This window comes from Strix uralensis, chromosome 8 (genome assembly GCF_047716275.1).
Source record: "Strix uralensis isolate ZFMK-TIS-50842 chromosome 8, bStrUra1, whole genome shotgun sequence".
Taxonomy (NCBI): Eukaryota; Metazoa; Chordata; class Aves; order Strigiformes; family Strigidae; genus Strix; species Strix uralensis.
Window position 1 is genome coordinate 31,896,013 of NC_133979.1, and position 18,721 is coordinate 31,914,733.

Below are 18,721 nucleotides of genomic sequence, written 5' to 3' on the forward strand. Positions count from 1 at the left end.
TGTTTGGGAAAGAAGCATTAGCAAGCACTAAGAGTAATAGGGAGGTTTTAAATGACTACATGTGCATTTTTATGATTTAGAGAATGCTGGGGGGGTAAAATAGTATTTGTACTGGGGAAGAAGGCGTAGGAGGGAGAGAAGATAAAATTTTAAATGTGTTTACATCTGCTTGATGCTTGGTAATTGAGTCTCTAAATAAAAATTAAAATGTATGTTTAACTATGATTACTGAAACAATTACATGGAGTAATTGAACTGATGGGAATGACTTCCCACAAAGGAATTCTAATTGATATTTCAGCCATAAATACATGTGAAAAAATGGCATAAGAAATACTGGAGTCTTGAAATATGTTATTTCTGAACTACTAAAAAGGAAATCTGAGCAAAGAAATGAGTTAATGTCTACTTTCATAGTCCATATAGTAAAGCAGTCCTGTTTAATGTGTTATGATGGAAACTAAGGTATTTCTCTTCCATCAGTTTCAGCTAGTCTTGTTCAATAATTTCATTTAGTCTATGAAAAAAGCAGTATAACTTTTGAATAGTGTAATTTGTCACATAGGCTGTACAATTAATAAAGGAAGAGTCAAAGCTGGTTTCCTTGAGCAGCATTTATTTAAAAAAAAAAAAAAAAAGGTGGATTGAGCACACTGATTTGGCCATTCCTGTTTGCCCCCAGTAGGAATAAAGATGAGCAATGCAAAACGCTAATTCAGTGACCAGTGTAGTGGGCAATTTTAGAAAGCTGGCCTGGCTCTGCCTTGGCTCATTCACATGCTAAGAGGATTTTCAGTTTTGAAAATTATTTCAGTTACTTATTCGATGATTTAGTCAATGGTGAAAGAGCCAAGACTTCCTACCATTGCATGCCCACAGAGTTTTGTACAGTATTTAGGCAGAAGTGCTGCTCCTGTTTATATTCTCTTGTTTTATTGATTTGGTGGAACAGTGCTATATATGTGGCTATGTTTATGTGTGTATATATATTTATAGTGTAAGACTTGATGAGATAAACAATTGATGAAATGGTTGGGAGAAAGTATTTGTACTTAATATTTAAGATATAAAAGGAGGAAGTAAATTGATTTAATATACCATTATTAAATCACTAAACATACATGTTTCAGCTCCCTCTCCGCTGTATGCAGAATAGCTTGCAAGCTAGCATGACTTGCTTTAGCAATGCGACTCTGACTGCAAGTCTAAATTTTTTCGGTGTTAATATTTTGAAATTTTTTTTCAGTTTTAATTTTCTGGTTTTATTTTCTCTTGAGGGTTTGTCTTAACCATCCATACAGCTGAAACACCTTTTCATAAGGTCTTGTTCTTTCCCACCTTTTCCTTTGCTCTTGACAAATGCATCTTGCCCATTTGTATCCATCTATTCAGAATGCCTCTTTGAAGTGGGTTTTCCCAATCAGATGCTTTAACTAGATCAGCATCTCTGTGAATCTCTGTGCTGGTTCCCCCTTTGCATTCTCTACAGAAACAGGATGGCTATCTTAAGGTCCTTTCTACCCTGTCTCCAGTTTCCATATCCCTTCTCATTTGTTAGGAATATCTCGACTGTTGGCTCACTTCTGCCCATGATGCTATATCATGCACAGATGAAATATTCAGAGAGGTGCCTTTGTGCTTCCTCTCATTTTTTCCTATTTTAGAAGAACTCCCTTTTACAGACAAATAGGAAGGAAGAGACTTAAAAGTGCCATAGAGGTCTACCAACATGTGGCATGAATTATGTGAGCTGATGCAGCAGCCTATTGAAACGGTCTCATTACCGTTTTGTTCCCTGTGTGGCTCTGTCTGCCGAGGACCTCCAGTCCTCAAACCCAGAGGCTTTTTGGGGTGCGGGGGTCACTTCTGTGTGTCCAGTGCTGAGTGCGATGGCAGCCTGGCCCTTGTCTGGGTCCCTCAACCATACTGCAGTGTAGGTAGTCACAGTCAGGTATCCACAGCTTCAGGGCTCTGCAGGGAATTCTCAACTGGGGATCTTGGTTTTAAAAAAGCATTTCCACCTGCTCCCAGTTTACATGCTATATTGCCAAATAAAGGAGTGAGCTGAAGGACTGTGGTGATGGCTTTTGAAGCAAGGTCAGGCTGCGAACCCTGTGGCACAGTGAGCAAAACAGGGGTTATTGCTGCAGCAGCTTTGGCTGAGTTTTTCTCCCTGATGAGACTAGATTGACTCTACTAGACTGCTTGTTGCTGTTCATATCATGCTGCTCCTCCTTTGTGGAGAACATACTTTTCTCCCTTGTGCCAAGTTCCTCTGCAGGTCCCTGCCCATCATTGGCAACAGAAGAACATCATCAAGCAACTGCCTTGACTGATGCCTCCTGAAAAGGACATGATGTGGGTTGGAACTGGGATTTGTGTGGATTTCTTGATCAAAACCTCTGTGCTTCAGGATACCCACTGGTCAACACAAGTAGTAATAATGGAAGGAGTTGCTGTGGTGCCTTGATTTAAATGTAGCCATAGTCAAAAGTGCTGTTAGACTGTGTATCTCCATATGGAGGACTCTCCTTTAGTAGAGTGTGCTGAGTTGACTTCAGATGTCATAGAAAACCATGCTTTAGTTGCCACTATAGAAGCAAATCCCAGTATTACTATCTAATATGGATGATATATGTTTCTTTTCTGGGCTTTTCACTCTGAAAGCTTTTAGATGACCAAAAGATCATTTTGGTAGCTTAAAACAGAACAAATGAGCAATAAACTGGAAATAGAGCCTATACACGAGAGGAATGAGTATTTGGTTTGGGAAATAATTCTCTTAAAATCAGACAGGCGCTTCAGGTGAGAGGGAAACTAGTGAGTCTGGCTGCAGCCTGATAAAATCTGTTGCAGTGGAGAGGCACATAAAGAAGAAAAGATCCCTTTTGTCTGTTACTTTAATAAAATATTCTATTTGCATGCTTACTCAGTTGAAACATTGGGCAGTATAAACTGTAATCACTGCCGAATACAAAATCAGGTATTTTTGTAGTCTTTTCCTCTTTTTAAAAATAGATAGGGTTTTATCCTGAAATTAGTTATATAAATCATGACTGAAGTTATTATTGTTCTGCCTCAGCAATAGCACTGATGCCCTCAACCCATATATTTCCTAGCAGTACCGTTTGCCTGCTTGGAAAAAAAAAAAAAATAAGGCTGAAAATGCATGCAGTTTGCAGCTTGAATGTCCAAGTTGTGCAGTCTGGGTGAGATCAGACTGTCTGCTAACTCTAGTGAGCTAAGCGCAGCTATTGACAGTAGCAATGCTTTATTCCCAGCGTGCTGTAATACTGTCAGCAGCTACCACTGACCTTTCATTTCCCATATATTATGCAGAGATCATGTCATCAAAACTTCAGATTCCTGAGTTCTTACATTAGATGCACCATCTTCTCACATACGATATTTTTTTCCCTGTAGGGCCCACAAATCTAGCAGGTTGGACTGGGGAATGAGAGGGTTCCTCAGAGATGCAGGACAGAAACTACCTGCTCTCCAGAAGCTTCACATAAGTGGAAGCAGCGAACAAATACAGATGGACAGAGGAGGGCAAAAGAACAGCTGCAACATGGTCAGAGCTTAAGGTGTTGCTGGGTTAATTTTAACCTCGATCAGGTCTCTAAACTGCTTCACTGCATTGTCACACACTCTTGACAGTGTGGGTTCAGAGGAAGTAACCAGGGCAAGGAAAACACAGGTCAGTGCTGATGTATGTTGGTTTTACTAGCCTCAGAGTTTGAGACTACCTGTACTGGGGATACTGTATTCCCTTCTGAATATTCCCAATTTTGCTTTTCCATCTCTTCCTTCATACTGGCAATTGCGTGGCCAAAACAGAATTGCCTTTTTTTTCTGGATCAGCTCATGTCCTGATCATAGAGCACCAGTACCAGCCCCAGATGGGCTTTTGGCAGCCTGAGTTGAGATCAGTAGTAGCTAACAAGCGGCAAATCTTCAGTGAACGTGAGGTCTCCTCCTAGTGCTGAGGTTTCTCCCCTTACTTGCTCTCTCTCCTCCTTGTTTCCTTCCCCACTTGTACAGTGACACTGAGCAAGAACACGTCCTAAGAAAGTGCTTTTCCTTTGAAGATGGTTTTGCCCTTCCCCAGCAGACTTTGCATGCTATTCAAAGATCTTTCCTGTGCACCATCTTCAGCATTACAGTTCTGGCTCTGAATGTTGCCGCCTTTCTTTTATTGTTGAACAACCACAAAACCAATACCGATCCCCAGCATCCAGCATGTTGAAGGACTCCTGTTGCTACATCAACAGCTTTGTTTTCATTTGCAACTATTCACTCACCCCTAAGGTCTCTGCATTGCCCTGATGCACTTACAGTTCAAGGTCACATGTGGCTTCTTTATCGCATTCGTTCAGTTTTGCTAATATACCTGGTGTCCAAGCGGGACCACTTTGGAGACCATCCTTGTCCAGTAAAATATTGATTTTTCTGCTGCAGTAACTGGAGCAGTGATTTCTCTTTTCCAAACATCTCTCTGTAGAGCTAGCCTTTCATGCTGCCTCGGATCTGGGTGACTTTCCTGACTTGTCACTCAGCTCAGAAGAATGATGTGATATTAATGGCCAAGAAGGCAGTGTGCCTTTTTGGAAGAGAATTAATGTTTTCCAGCTGAAAGCAAGGTCTTACCTTAATAGATTCTCATGGGTAAGTACTCTGCTCTATTGAAAGCCTGCAGTGACTCAGAAAGAATCTATTTGTGTGAATATGACATGTTTAGGGTGGAGTTAGGCAGCTTCTTTGGGCTTAAGCTACAAGATTACCTTTAGCGTGTGAATTGAGCATAGTGTTCAAAGGCACAAAGGTTAGGCATTTCTTTCAAGCCTGTAGAAAAACTTCACAGCAGTGCTCAGATTTCAGCCTTTATGAAACTGGTATGGCACGCAGCAGTCCAGGACTTGCCTGTTACTTGTATTGGACTTTACCTGCAGGGTGTCTTTTCTTTTTGTGGGTATTCAATTATCTTCCTCTAGTCCATGATCCCTGAGGCTATTGGCAGGGGAAGTAGGGAACAAAGTTCATGTTTTGGAAGTGCACGCTTGTCACCTTATATTTTAACCTCATTCCAGAATTCATTGCAAAGGTTTCATTTGTTGTAACTTTTGAAAGCATCTACAGCACTTCAGTCAGTTGAGGGTTGTTTGGAGGAATCTGTATTTTTGGCCAGTGTGGTGGTGATCATATTTCTGTCCCAACAGTACTTAGTGTGGGGGAAGCACTGAGCTTAGTGGGATTGTTTAGGTTAGAACACCATCTTGAAGGCCTGACTTAAATGTTATTCCTCTTCATGGATTCTGGGATGTAAATGAAAACGAAATACCGAACCATACCATCTGCTGTCCTGGTGAAGACAATCTGTCTGGCACTGGTAGGTAGATCACGCTCTGCTTCCGCTCAGGACTGACAATCAGAAGAATGGCAGCTATGCCGTGTTATTTAAACCTACGATTTCTGCAGTTAAGCTGACTTGCCTATATCTGCACATCAGAGGTGCTACCAGATCAGCCAGGCACTTCCTACCTTGCTGCAGCTACTTCCTAGGAAATCATGGAGGGTTGTGAAACCACTCATAGGTGTGCAGAAGATGTTGCATGTACAAATTTCACATAAGCTTCAGAGTTTAGAAGCTTATGTAACTTTTTTACTTACACAGAAAAAGTAGTATCTGACTTGTGTTGGATAAAGCATTTGCAATGAACAGTGAGTAACAATATAGAGACCTTTTGGGAGTTTCCTAGCTTTATTCCAGAGGTCGTCACACTTCAGTAACAAGTGAACGAATAAAATGAACTTGAAAAGCTCCATTTGATTCTCTGGAGAAAAGAATAAATCTGTCATTAGCAGAAATGAGAGTGATAATTGTTTGCTTAAATATTCTTTTCCCGAACATTTTGTCTTTCTACTGGTGTAGAAGTCATTTAGTCAATGTTACAAAATTCAAATTAAAATTGAAATGAGCCTTGAAATTCAGGAACAGATCGGCAACTGCAAGATTCATCTTTTCTTCAGAATGCCAAATTGCTCTTGCTGCTTGCTGTTGCTGTATCCCTTAGTTTAATCCTTTCCAACTTCGGCAGTTTCCAAAGCTGCAGTTTTTCTGGTGGCTCATTTAAAGGAATTGCTCATTGGAATGACATCCTCTGTAATGGCTTCCTGTGTTATCTCCTGCTCAGACTGCTGCATAGATTAACTGTTCTAGCCTTTTATTTGGGTACTGTGCACATTTAGGCTTTTATAACATACACTACTCTTTCCATACAAGCTGGTGAAGGTTGTCACATTGCATAGGAAAATCTGTAACCTGCGAATGCAGCGTGAGCTCTCATCTCAAAGGCATCGTTTCATAGTATCTAAGCATTGCATGAGTTTGTAAGAGAAGAGGTTTTGAATGTTTGGCCTAGGTTCCTCTAAAGAGTCCCTGTTAGCCATTTGAATCTCAAGAGGATGACAAAAAGACTGAAGATGTGTGTACAAATCTAGTCACTCTTCACATGACTTACTGCATTGCCTAGCCAGAGCGTACATTGCTTCTTTTCCACATTTCATACCTGTGTATCATCATGTGTTTTTTTGTGTTTATTTCCTTGTCTGCATAATCCACCATACCTTTGGGGTTTTGGTTTAAGTATTCTTATCTGAAGCTTGAATATTAACAATTGTGACACTATATTTAATATCCATCGTCTCTTCCAGTGGAATTTGCTTTGGAGGGCAGTTTAGGTAATGAATCAAATCACCATCTCCAGAACCTAGTACAAGAAGGCTTATATCTCCTCAGGCTAGTGAAGTAAAATGTAGTTGTGGACTAAAATCGGGTTTGACTGTAATTTGGCAAACTCAGGTCCTCAGCTGCATATTGTAATGCATATGGCAGCAGCCAGCACTTTCCCTGGACCCAGATAGACTGCTCTGAAGCCTGTTTGGTTCTTTTTGTATGATGTTTGCTGATACGACAAAAACCTTAAAGCTGTTGATTCCTAAATGCACTCCTAAAATCTTAGGGAGGATGTTCCTTTTCATATCTATCTTTCTTAATGTCTCCAGCCCTTATCTACATGATCTTGACCTCTTGAAGTGTGTGGTCCCTGGGAGTCTGACTGTGCTGCCCTTTCCCTCCATCACAGCTCCATGACACACACAACTTTGAGTCATTCAAGAACCAGAGCTGACATAGGTTTGCAGTAAGAACAATTACTGTGTGCAATAAGTGTCTTGAATTGGGAGAGATCTGTTCAGCAAATGAGGTACTACTTCAGGCTTTGATAGAGGTATCCAGCACTCATTGTACAAAAAAACTTCTCACATAAGCACCAGGAGCTTCAGATCTTCCAAGATGTAGTCCGTTTTAGCATGGGTTGAAGCACCTTTTACTACAAAATGACTGTTCTTCACATGTTCTAGGTGTCATAAAACTTTGGGCCATCAGCCTACATACACTAGCGCATGTAGTCCTACATGTTACATAGTCAATGAGAAGAGTTGGATTAAGAATCTGAACAGTACATCATTCTTTTTTCTTTCAGACATAAAGAACGAATTCTACCAAAAGCTGCGCGTTGTTACTGCTGTTGTCTTCATTGGTTCTGTAACATTAGTAAATCATCCTTATGTGTATTGAATATTTTGTTTCTCCAACAGTCTGATAGAAGGCAATCTTTGAATTGCACAAAAACCATCTAGCCCTTATTCCTGTGAGAAATCTCTGTAGCTCTTTAAAACCATAAAGGTCAAAGTTTCAAAGGAGTTCTAGAGAAATCTGTTTTGCTTCCCCCTCCCATCAGAGCCCTTTTCTCAACTGATTAAGATCTCTAATGTTTTATGTCTCCTCCTTCTCTCCTTAATATGAGACAAGTTATTTAGGGTAGAGGTTTTATGGGCTGCTGTGTCAAAAGCTTTAGACAAGTCAGTAAAAAAATGTCCCCAGTGTGTAAAGACCATTATCCATAACCCAGCAAATGTCATCTGTAACTTCAAGCCATAGGGAATCTGTTGAATACAAAGGTTAAAAACCCAGTTGGCAGTTCCCATCAAGGCTGCTGTTCCCTTCATCTGTTCAGCAGAGGGAGATATAGATCTTTAGTGAAATGCTAGTGTTGATATACATTTTTTAAAAAAATGGTACATTTGGTGTTAGTAAGAGATGAAAATCAGGGTATAGTCTTCCCTGCAGAGCTCTGTCAAAATATTTCAAGTGCTAACCTGAAACTCTCTGCTCTCACATCGCTGAGCCTTTCCTTGGAAGAAGGAAAGGTAGAAGGTTCTTATTGTGCTGTTGGTTTTGCCAGAGATTAAATTGAGGCCATCAGACGTGTTTAATCTAAGCTCAGCTCTCTTTAATTCAGTTTTCATGGAGTGGACCTTTGTCATCCAGTCTGCTAAGCAGAACACTATTAGGCATTTTCCATCTTCTCAAAGCTGTGCTTGGCTTTCATTTAAATGAAAACCTGGGCTGAATTTGTGTTGGATTCCCTAAATATGATTTTTTTTGGAGGCTGGTTTTGTATTGGGTTCCCTAAATATGATTTTTGGAGACTGTTGCCCATCATCTGTATTGCAGTATAGGAAAATGAGGTTGAGTTGTCATCCCCAAATACCAATGTGCCTTCCTCTGCTTTAGAAACTTCCTTTCATCTCCTCGCTAACATCACAGGCTCCGTGGCTTTCTCACTTAAAAGGTATTTTTTTTTTTTCAAGATTTTGCCACCAGCAGAATAAATCATACAGACCTTGCTTAATCTTGTATAGTCTTCAGAGCATGCTGTAAGGGAGGAGCATATGGTGGAGGCTTTGACCTGCAGGGAAAATATCTATTGAATGCTTTTCCAAAGTTCAGTCCCTTTTTGGGTGGCCATTGAACGTTTGACACCTGTGAAGACAGGGTGTGAGGGAGCTCCCTGGGAGTCTGGTACAACGGTGTGAGACCACTTGTCTAGACAGAGCTCCAATAGCATGAATGAATGAAGTACTGCATCCCAAATCATCTCGGGCACACATGTGAAATACAAAATAAGGGCATTGTTCCAGTTCGCTGCTGTGGACCAGTGTGTTGCTTTTAGAAAAGATTGCTGAGACTCCCCCAGGGCAACAGAAAATGGTTATTCACAGAAAAACTGTTCCTTTACTGCAAAGGGAACTCCAGGTAAAAAGAGGAGAAAAAAGCAAATGCATCAAATGGATAATTTTGTCTTCGTTATAGAAACAAAGTACTTGCAATTTCTCCTGGAACAGAAAATTATGAATACAAAGCCATATCTAGCAAACATTTTAATGAGCCTGTAACAATGGCTGTTGGGATAAAATTTTCTTGTTTTATTGGTTTGGGTTTTTTTTTTGAAGAGAAGGAACAGACAGAAAAAAATAAGAAATACCAGTTAGCTTTACCTGTGCTGCAGTGTTCTACAGGGAGATGCTGGGGTGAAATGGATTTATTTCTGCTCTTTCCTCCTCATGTGATTTGTCATGCTGCAAGTGGAAAACAGCACACTGCATTCTTCAGCAGAATGCTCCAGATAGTTTCGTCTGTCAAAGGTTCTTTGCTTCAGGCTGTATCAAAACCATTTTTAATCTCCTTTGTTGCAGTAAGGGAAATGGTTTGTAAAGAGGGCACTGATGTCAACTCACTGTTGTTGATATTATCTAATTTCTTCTTAAGAAAATTCTTGTGTTAATTTTTGGTGCAGGGCTTTGTTCGTTGAATTCAAGTCCACAACACATTGTCGTCTTTTCTCTTTTCCCAGAGCATCTATTTCCTTTATGTAGTGGAAACTGTCATACTGTCTCCTCTCCCTGAAATGGCTTCTGATAGGCCAAAGCCTGCACTGATCATATCCCATCCTGGTATTACTCTGTCAAGTGAAATAAATCTCTTTATAGTGTTTCATTGGCTGGAAGGCTTCCCACCGTTCTTTGTCGATTGTCCAAATACCACCCTGCATTTCTATTGCTATAATAAAGACCCTTTTTCTCCTTCATACACTCTCTCCTGCTCTGGAAGAGACCCAGGATTAAAAATGGTCTTTTTTGGGGTCCTTGCATGAAGATTCACCTGTCTTGTTGAGTTGAATTATTCCCAAAGTTGGAGTGTTCAACTGTCCTGTGTCCCCAGTCTTCTCTCCAGAGCAAGACCCTCATATGGATGTTTGAACTCCAGCCTGCCTCTGCCATGGGGAGATTAAATCTCCACCCTAAACTTTTTGAACAAAGCCACCTCAGTCACATGAAGATCTCTAAGTGCTGTTGTAGTGTTATATTACAAGTGTTGTATTACAGGCTTGGCAACAGTTAATGTTCAGCAGTTCTCCTTTTTTTTTTTTTTTCCACTAGTAAGAAACAAAATGAATTAAAGGAGAACTAAGGTTGTATGGCAGTGTTTCATGCCACCCCCATCATGTGGGAGTAGGTAGACAAAACCTGAAAGACCCAAGAAGCCAGAAACTTGTGCAGTAAAACACAGCCTAAACGGTAATGCTGTAATGCTGAGAGATGGGCTAACGTCTTTCCTTTCTTATGTCAATAGCAAATAGCTTAAGCAAATTTGGATTAAAAAAAAAATTTCTCCCTACTGCTTTGACATAAGAGCACTTTTCCAGGCAGTTGAGGGAAGAGTTTGCAGAATCTCTGTCTTTGGAAATGCTCAGAGCTTGACTGAGCAGGACCCTTGAACACAATTATTTAACTTGGAAATTGAATCTGACTTTGCAGTGGTCCCTTCCTTGAGTGGGAAGTCGGACTGGCTGGATTCCAGAGGTGCCTTCCCACCTATGTTACTTTACAACTTGCAGGGCCCTTGAGCAAAAATGAGTTTCAAACAAACTGCGCTGCGTAAGATTAAGTTTCAGTTTGGGTTTCCTCATAATTAAATCTTGAGTTGTCTTGTGACCAGCCCTTGATATCACTGCCTTTGTGGGGAGGCTGTGTTTCCTGGTGTGGAAGTACGTAGAAGATCCACTGGAGAGGTTCCACTTCCTTATTAATAGCTTTTTAGTTAGTCTCTAAGTAAATGTGCAGCTTGTTAGATGGCTTTGAGGTCAAGAGAGTGCTGAGGCTTTTGTAGGTCTCCTCTCAAATTGAAGGGAATCTATTTTAAAGCATTTCATCTTCAAGGTTTGCATTCTGATAGCAACTGTCTGTCTTAGGTTTTTGAGAAAGAGCAGCACTTGTTTACCTGGCCCTTGTTTAGGTTTCTGTAAGGACCAAGGCATCTAATGTGCCAAGTCATCTTCAGTGTACTGCAATACAGTGTACTACTGTTGATTTGAGTTTATTTTTAAATCAGGATGTTGTTCCTGTTTATCTCCTTCCTCTTTCTCCTCACTAACAGAGGAAGAAACATTTTTAACAGTGAAAACTGAGGTTGCATGTGAGCCTCCCGATTCTGTTTCCATTTTTAGTTTAGTCAAAGGTTTTACCTCTGAGGATGCAAGCTTCCTTTTTATAGCAAGAAATCACACTGAGCCCAGCTGAAAAAGAGACTTTTGGTTAACCCATCTTGATGTTAAAGTTCTGTTTTTCTACTGCTTGTTTATCTATGTTCAACAAAAATTCATTAAGAAGACTTGCCCCCTTCTTCATGGTGTACCACTTAGGAGAATGACAGCATGTGCTCTTTCCTTTCACCAAGAAGCACTTGAAACACAAGCTTTTGTCTGAACCACTGGGCTCTGGACACTTGAAGGCATAAGGATATGATTCTATTTTCCTGCTAAACAAGTTGCCTAGGTAGCTCTGCAGGCTTTGTTCTGTCCACTCTGTGCACTGAGCAATCTTGCTTACATTTGGTATACAGAAGAGAAGCAAGTGAAAGGAAAAATCAGTTTCTATAGATAGATGTTTAAATATAAGTAACTGGATTTCAGCTAACCCCTTCAATATGATTTGAGCAATAGAGGCTTCCTTCAGGATCGCTGAAATTATTTTTTTTTAACCAATGAAAGTAAAAATGGAATCAAATACCACAAAATCATGCCTCTCACCTTTCATTCTGATGCAAGATGTTTTATGGGCTTTTTCTGTGCCCTTTTATTGCTCTTTTGGTTTCTTCGGGATAATGTAATTGGAGGTGAACAGAGGTATCTTGGACCAAATTTGCTCTGACTCAGTTTAAATCTTGTTGAACGAGTCATTTAAATACAGCCTTCAGACTATAAATGTCTCTTATTCTTACTACTGATGTATGGAGTTTCACTGGTGAAAACAGGCAGCCTTGTTTCAAGCTTGAAGTTCATACGGAGCAAAACAAATAGATAAAGCTGAGGAAATCATCAGCTGAGGACATGAGTTACTAGATGCAACAAATCTGATCGTCATGGTCAAAGAAGCACAAGAGAAGCACTTTAAAGGGTACACTGTAGCCTGGGCTTCTGTTTCAGTAAAACATCTGTAACGTGAGGCATGCAGGACTGCAGGCTGTAGCCGGAGCATTAATACATGAAATTAATTTGACCCCTAAGTTTGGTATTGAAGAGATCTCATATTTAAAAAGTCCAAACTGTGCTTTGATAACAGAAGACTTCTGACAGACCGCTTGATTAACATCTGGCTCCCTACCCTACAACTTTGGTTTTGAATATGGGCATCTTCTTGGCCGTAACATTCGTCTGACGTGTAGCAGCATCACTTACATTCTCAAGTGTATAAGCACTGAAAAATCCGAGTAATGTAAATTACTTAGTTTTTGAAAGGATCAATAATCTAAATATTGAACAGTTGAGAAATATGCATTTCTAAATGATTGAAATAAGAAAAATGGTCATTGATTCTCTGGCAATTCAGTTTTCCAGAGGAGAGCCACAGAACCTTTGTATGCAGCTCTTGGGGCTTTCTGGTTGTTACATCCATTGAATATAAAACTGTTGCACTGCAGGTAAATTCTTGTTTTGCTGTCCTTGGCTTGATATCCCTTTGAGTAAGTAGTTCTTGGTCGAAAAAAGCCTGGGGGGGGGTTTGCGAGTTAGCTCATGCTGGTTAATGTTCGTGGTGAAGGTGGGTGAAGCACATGACCTGGAAGATGAATGTTATTTGGAATGGCCGGGTACCTGGAGAGCGGTATTGCTCTGCTCTTTGGTTTCTGTGTGTCGCTACGCTGCAGGTACCAGTGCTCAGTGGAAGGTAAACTGCTGCTGTGTGATGCTCTGTCCTAACCCTTGCCTACTTTTTCTGGAGCTGCTGCTTGTCAGTACACATTGAGCTTTGCAATAGGTGATGTGAACCTAAAGTCTGATAGTAACAGCTGTTTTGTGATTTTTTTTTATTAACAAGTCTAAGTGTAAGGAAAATAATTTTTGGCAAAAACAGACTTTGCCCCCCCCCCCCCTTTTTTTTTTTTTCTTAACAAAAAATCCAAGAGTAATTCTATCTTTCTGAACAACTCTGAAATTACCTAAGTTGCTGCTGGCTCCATTAACAATTCCCAGCTCTCCTTTTTTAGAATTTTTTTAACCTGATTTCCTAAGATCATGTAACCACATCACTGGTTTGTTTGCTGCATCCCCACCCCTGCAACCAAGCAGAGTCTGAGGACTGAGATTGAGAAGGTACCGATCAGTTCACCTTGTATATCATAAAAACATCCTTCCCTATTCACCCTGTTCCTGCTGGCTGGAGTCTTGTGAATTTATGAGCTGCCAGGCAACGAGGGATGCCATCCTTTGACGCATGTTATATTTACGGAAGAGGTGGTGAGATCTTTCGGAAGTTTGGAAAAGTCTGAATTCTTGATTAGATGTCACTAGACAGCTCAAAGGTGAAAGTGGCAGCATCTTAGGGAAAATAAGCAGTTCTTGAGTGTTCTGGAAAAGCACTATTTAAAAACTCAGGCTGGTGGTCAGAGACCTCTCGGCAGCAGTGGCAGAGCTTAGCTGCCCTTTTTGCCTTCAGAGATCACTTAAAAAAAATATGTATATGTGTGTGTATGTATGTGTGTATATATATGTGTGTGTGTGTGTGTAAAATAAAATACAGCCTGGCAGCAAACATTTGAATTCAGAAGGCGCAGCAGCAGAATTCTGTCATGCTCAGCTTCTGCGGTGACATTGAACTAGATGAGAATTGCTTCAGAGTGTTTAATTTGTTATGGTATATATACATGTTCTTTCCCATTATCTCATATATATTTCAATTAAGCCTGAATGTAGAAGAAAAAGTAAAGCAGTGAGCTGTTGCTGCCCCAGGGTTAGGTGTGAGGCTTTTAATGGTGGAAATGTCATTTCCAAATTGAAATTGTTCTAAGTGAGTTTTCTGGTCGGAGTGGAAACTGTAGAGCTGCAAAAAAAATTACAAACGACTATTTTAATGTTTGAGGAGCAAAACAAAAATAAATACCCCTGTGCGTCACTGGTTAGAGGTGGAGTACGGTCCGTGGTCTTCTGGGGATGCCAAGGGCAGGAGCCAGCAGTGGGATGCTGGATGAGTTTGCGGGCTCTTGCACAGTTCAGGAAGTGTTTGATTCACCTCACTGCTCCCGCTGTTTTCCTTACTTTCAGCTGCCTCGCAAATTAATTTTGTGAGCTTTCCAGAGCACCCTGCTACCTTGCCTCGGACCTGCTGGCGTGCCCAGGTTGCTGCCCATTGCAGGTGATTTCAGCTCATCAAACTCCACCAGGCGAGGCTGCTGCCGGGGTACCTGGGAGTTGTATTTTTCTCATTTAGCTTCATTTTTGGGCTCTCTGCTTCCTCAGCAGATGGCATTTTTATCATGTTTTCGGAAAGTCCATATGGCCTACAAGAGAGAGTATCTCTTTAATTGTAAAACATGACCACCTGTTCTGATTTTAATGAATGCAGGGAGCATTTGTCTTCATATATCTACTTAAAAATAGCTGCTTCAATTGAATTAAAAAAAAACTCAATTGGGCACCAACACTTCGGCTGCTGAAATAATCAATTAATAATTAAGTAGCTAATTTTAGAACCCACTGGCCTTGCCCATTCCCTCAGACTCATTGTGATCAGAGCAGACAGTGATTGATTGCCCTGCCGATGCCTAGAGGCACATGCAGTGCTGGGGCCAGATGCTGGCAGGCTTCGAGGTGTTTATTGCGATATTTAGAAGGTGAACGCAACTTCATGTCTCTGCTCTGCAAATGGACTTGTCTCTCCTGCTATGGCTCTTTCCTCTTCGCATTGCTCCAGCTGCTCACACGCGGCCATCCGCAGGTACCCCTTTCCCTGCCACCCTCTGAAGGATAAAATCTGGTGCCCAAAAGGTATCCTACTGATGGGCCAGCTGGAGAGGAGGTTGAAACTGTAAGCAAAAATAGACTTGAAAGGCTTATCCACTAACTGGCTCCTAATAGAAAGCCCTGCTAGAATCACTCTGCTCATTAAAATAACAATTGCCAGTTAACTGTTTCGTAGCTCCTGCAGCAGGTCTGCTGGCCAGATGAGAAAATATGGAGTTTTTTGGCTGAAGCCAGGATGCCCAAATCGTGTTAAAGGAGTGTTAATGCTTAATTAAAAGTCCCTTTGAAAATTAACCCCTTTATTGAATAAGCCTGTTGCAGCATTGTGTTGTTCTAAAGCTCATTAAAATACCCAAATGGTAGGAACACGCTGGGATTTTGATTGGTAAGTGGTGGCTGTTCGGAGGGTTAATATTTCAGAGGTGGAAGAAACAGGAGCATTAGAAAGAGTGCACTGCTCAGGGTTTCAGTGTTAGCAGTAATGGGTAGAGTAGCTGCGGGGTTTCAACACAAGGGGGTAATTCGATGGTTTGGTGTAAGTGGTGGAGAAAACTTGGTGTGGCTGCTTGGAGTATCTGCTTTTACACAGTGAGGAGGGGGAGAGCTAGGAACCTCTTACCAGAGAAGTCTCTGAACCCATCATATTATGCAGAGAGCAGGATGCTGGAAGCAGTTGGACGGGAATACAACTTGCCTGCTTGCCTCGTTTTACTGAAGGTGTTTCTGACGCAGCCCCCCCATCCCGCCACGGCCACCAATTAGCCCATTATACAGGGGAGAAGCTACCCTTGCCTGTCTGATAGCAGTTGCTGTAGCCTGATCGATGTAAATCCAGTTATCTTTCAAACCACATGGGATTTTGAGACAGCTGGGTGTTGTTTGTATGGCTGAGAGCCCTGCTTTGAAATGCTGCGCAAATACAAAAATAACCATAGCTATTGGCATTTAAATTCATGTCTATGTAATCTTTGTGATAAACTTCCATTGGTTGGGTGTTATTTCAGTGGGAGGAGGGTCAGAGCAGTTTTCAGCTGAAGTCTGGGTATCACAAGTTGCTTGGTGAGAAAAGCGTCCGGCTCGGTTTCCTTACGTGTGTGTGGCCTTCCCTCCCTGTGCTTCCAGAATAGCAGGGGATAATTAAATGAAGTTCAACATTAAAAGCTGAAAGTCAGGAAGGGAGAAACTTATTAACCTTCTTGAGCTGGAAAGAGCACTGGGGGTGTTTGGGGCTTGGGTCTCGTGAGGTTTTCTATTCTTATTTTTCTGTTTTTTTGGGAATTGACATTTAGTTGTGCAGAAAATAAAATGTTTCGCTGATTCTGTTGTGATCTCTTTTATGTGGTTGTGGCACATCTGTGAATTAAATCTTAAGAAGAACTGGAATTTATTCTGTTCTCTCATTAGCAGAAATGCTAATTCTGTCTCGATTGGTAACAAATTCAAAAGAGAGAAGCAAAAAACAAAAGTATGGGGGTTACCCATTTAGAGTAAGCATGAGAAATTTAATCCCTGTTTTCCATGATCCAATTTAAGTAGCAGACTGAGTGTTTAGCCTTGAGTTCTTGAACAGTTTTCCAAGAAGGGACAACTTGAGGAAGGAGAAGGGGATGCAGGGGATTAGAAATGGCAATTGGAGTGGCTGGGCAGGGAGCCAAGAAGGCAGGCAGGAGAGGCAGAGTCCTTTTAGCTGCTGGCTTGCACATGGGCCAAATGGGATTTGCAGGAGGACACGTGTATGTGCACACAAGCATGGGTGCACCTTTTTCCCTCGCTGGCTCTTTTTCTGCACTTCAGCCACAACAACCCCCAGCAGGGCTACAGGCTTGGGGAGGAGTGGCTGGAGAGTTGCCAGTCAGAGAGGGACCTGGGGGTGTTGATTGACAGCTGGCTGAACAGGAGCCAGCAGTGTGCCCAGGTGGCCAAGAAGGCCAATGGCATCCTGGCTTGTGTCAGCAATAGCGTGGCCAGCAGGGACAGGGAAGGGATCTTACCCCTGTATTCGGCATTGGTGAGGCCGCACCTCGATTACTGTGTTCAGTTTTGGGCCCCTCACTCCAAAAAGGACATTGAATGACTCGAGCGTGTCCAGAGAAGGGCAACGGAGCTGGTGAAGGGTCTGGAGCACAGGTCTGATGGGGAGCGGCTGAGGGAACTGGCGGGGTTTAGTCTGGAGAAGAGGAGGCTGAGGGGAGACCTCATTGCCCTCTACAGCTACCTGACAGGAGGGTGCAGAGAGGTGGGGATGAGTCTCTTGACCCAAGGAACAAGCGCCAGGACAAGAGGGAATGGCCTCAAGCTGTGCCAGGGCAGGGTCAGACTGGCTCTTAGGAAGTATTTCTTTGCAGAAGGGGTTGTTGGGCGTTGGAATGGGCTGCCCAGGGCAGGGGGGGAGTCCCCATCCCTGGAGGGGTTGAAGAGTCGGGTTGACCCAGAGCTGAGGGATCTGGTGGAGTTGGGAACGGTCAGTGTGAGGTTCATGGTTGGACTGGATGATCTTCAAGGTCTTTTCCAACCTAGATGATTCTGTGATTCTGTGAAAGGCTGCTTGGACTCTTCTGGACTGAATTTGGGGGCCATTTTAAGAAGCCTGCTTAAACACTCCTTTGGTATAGCGCAAACTGTTTATCCTAAATGAGGCTTTAAGTGAGATGTGAAAGCTGCAGGCAGGATTTCTATTGTGAGCTGACTATTAGAGGTCCCATTCACCCTTCCCAATTGATTAAATTCTGCCCCTTTCTTCTCTCCAGATCACTGTGTTCACTACTACGATCTTCGCAACACTAAGCAGCCAATCATGGTGTTCAAAGGGCATCGCAAGGCAGTCTCCTACGCAAAATTTGTGAGCGGGGAAGAAATCGTCTCTGCGTAAGTATCGCCTTTTACGTAGGCTAAAAACTTTGTAGCCCTTGCTTTCCGGCACTCTTCAGGGCCGTCGTGCAAGTTCACCTACGTGGGTGGGTGCGCTTGCTAGCTGCTGTGCTTTTGGGAAGCAGATTGTTGCTTTTTTCTGAGACAAAAATAGAAATTCATTCCACCCATTGGGTCTGCTCTATCTTGTGGAGCTAAAATGCTTAAGAGGAATATGAAGACAACTAGATGCAGCTCCTGACCACAAGCCCCAACTCTGGGAAGCTGCAGGTAGACTCTCATTTTACAAAGTGCTGTGTGTGCTGAGGATGGTCTTGACCAGAGCTCTGCTGTAGAGAAGGCTGCTGGTATAGCCCCGAGGATAGTAATCTGCAGTAAAATACAGCTGATGAGTGACAGAAGTGATCAAATGCTGCTGCTAAGTCTGAAGAGGAGGTTTAGCCACAGCCTGAAAGCAACTTGAGTAGGACTGACTGATCTGTTCTCTGGTAATTTATTAATCTGCTCTGTGAAGGCCCTTTTTAGCATTATGCTTGGGTTAGAAAGTAGACACAGCATAGTTGTGTTTTGTGGTCCTAATGGTGTGCAGAAGCCAGGGTAGGCCATAAGGCCTGCTATGGAGACCCTGAGGAATAATATTCTACTGCTTGTGT

The 18,721-nt window shown here is 42.0% G+C and overlaps 1 protein-coding gene across 2 annotated transcripts in view; it reads left to right on the forward strand.

Annotated features, from left to right (window-relative positions):
• Positions 1-18,721, forward strand: part of COP1 (COP1 E3 ubiquitin ligase) — a 129,698-nt gene that overhangs the window by 73,712 nt on the left and 37,265 nt on the right. For both annotated transcript variants that reach the window (XM_074877021.1, XM_074877023.1), the window contains exon 16: positions 17,948-18,065. In XM_074877021.1, the coding sequence (XP_074733122.1) occupies positions 17,948-18,065 (118 nt within the window). The remainder of the gene's footprint in view (positions 1-17,947; positions 18,066-18,721) is intronic.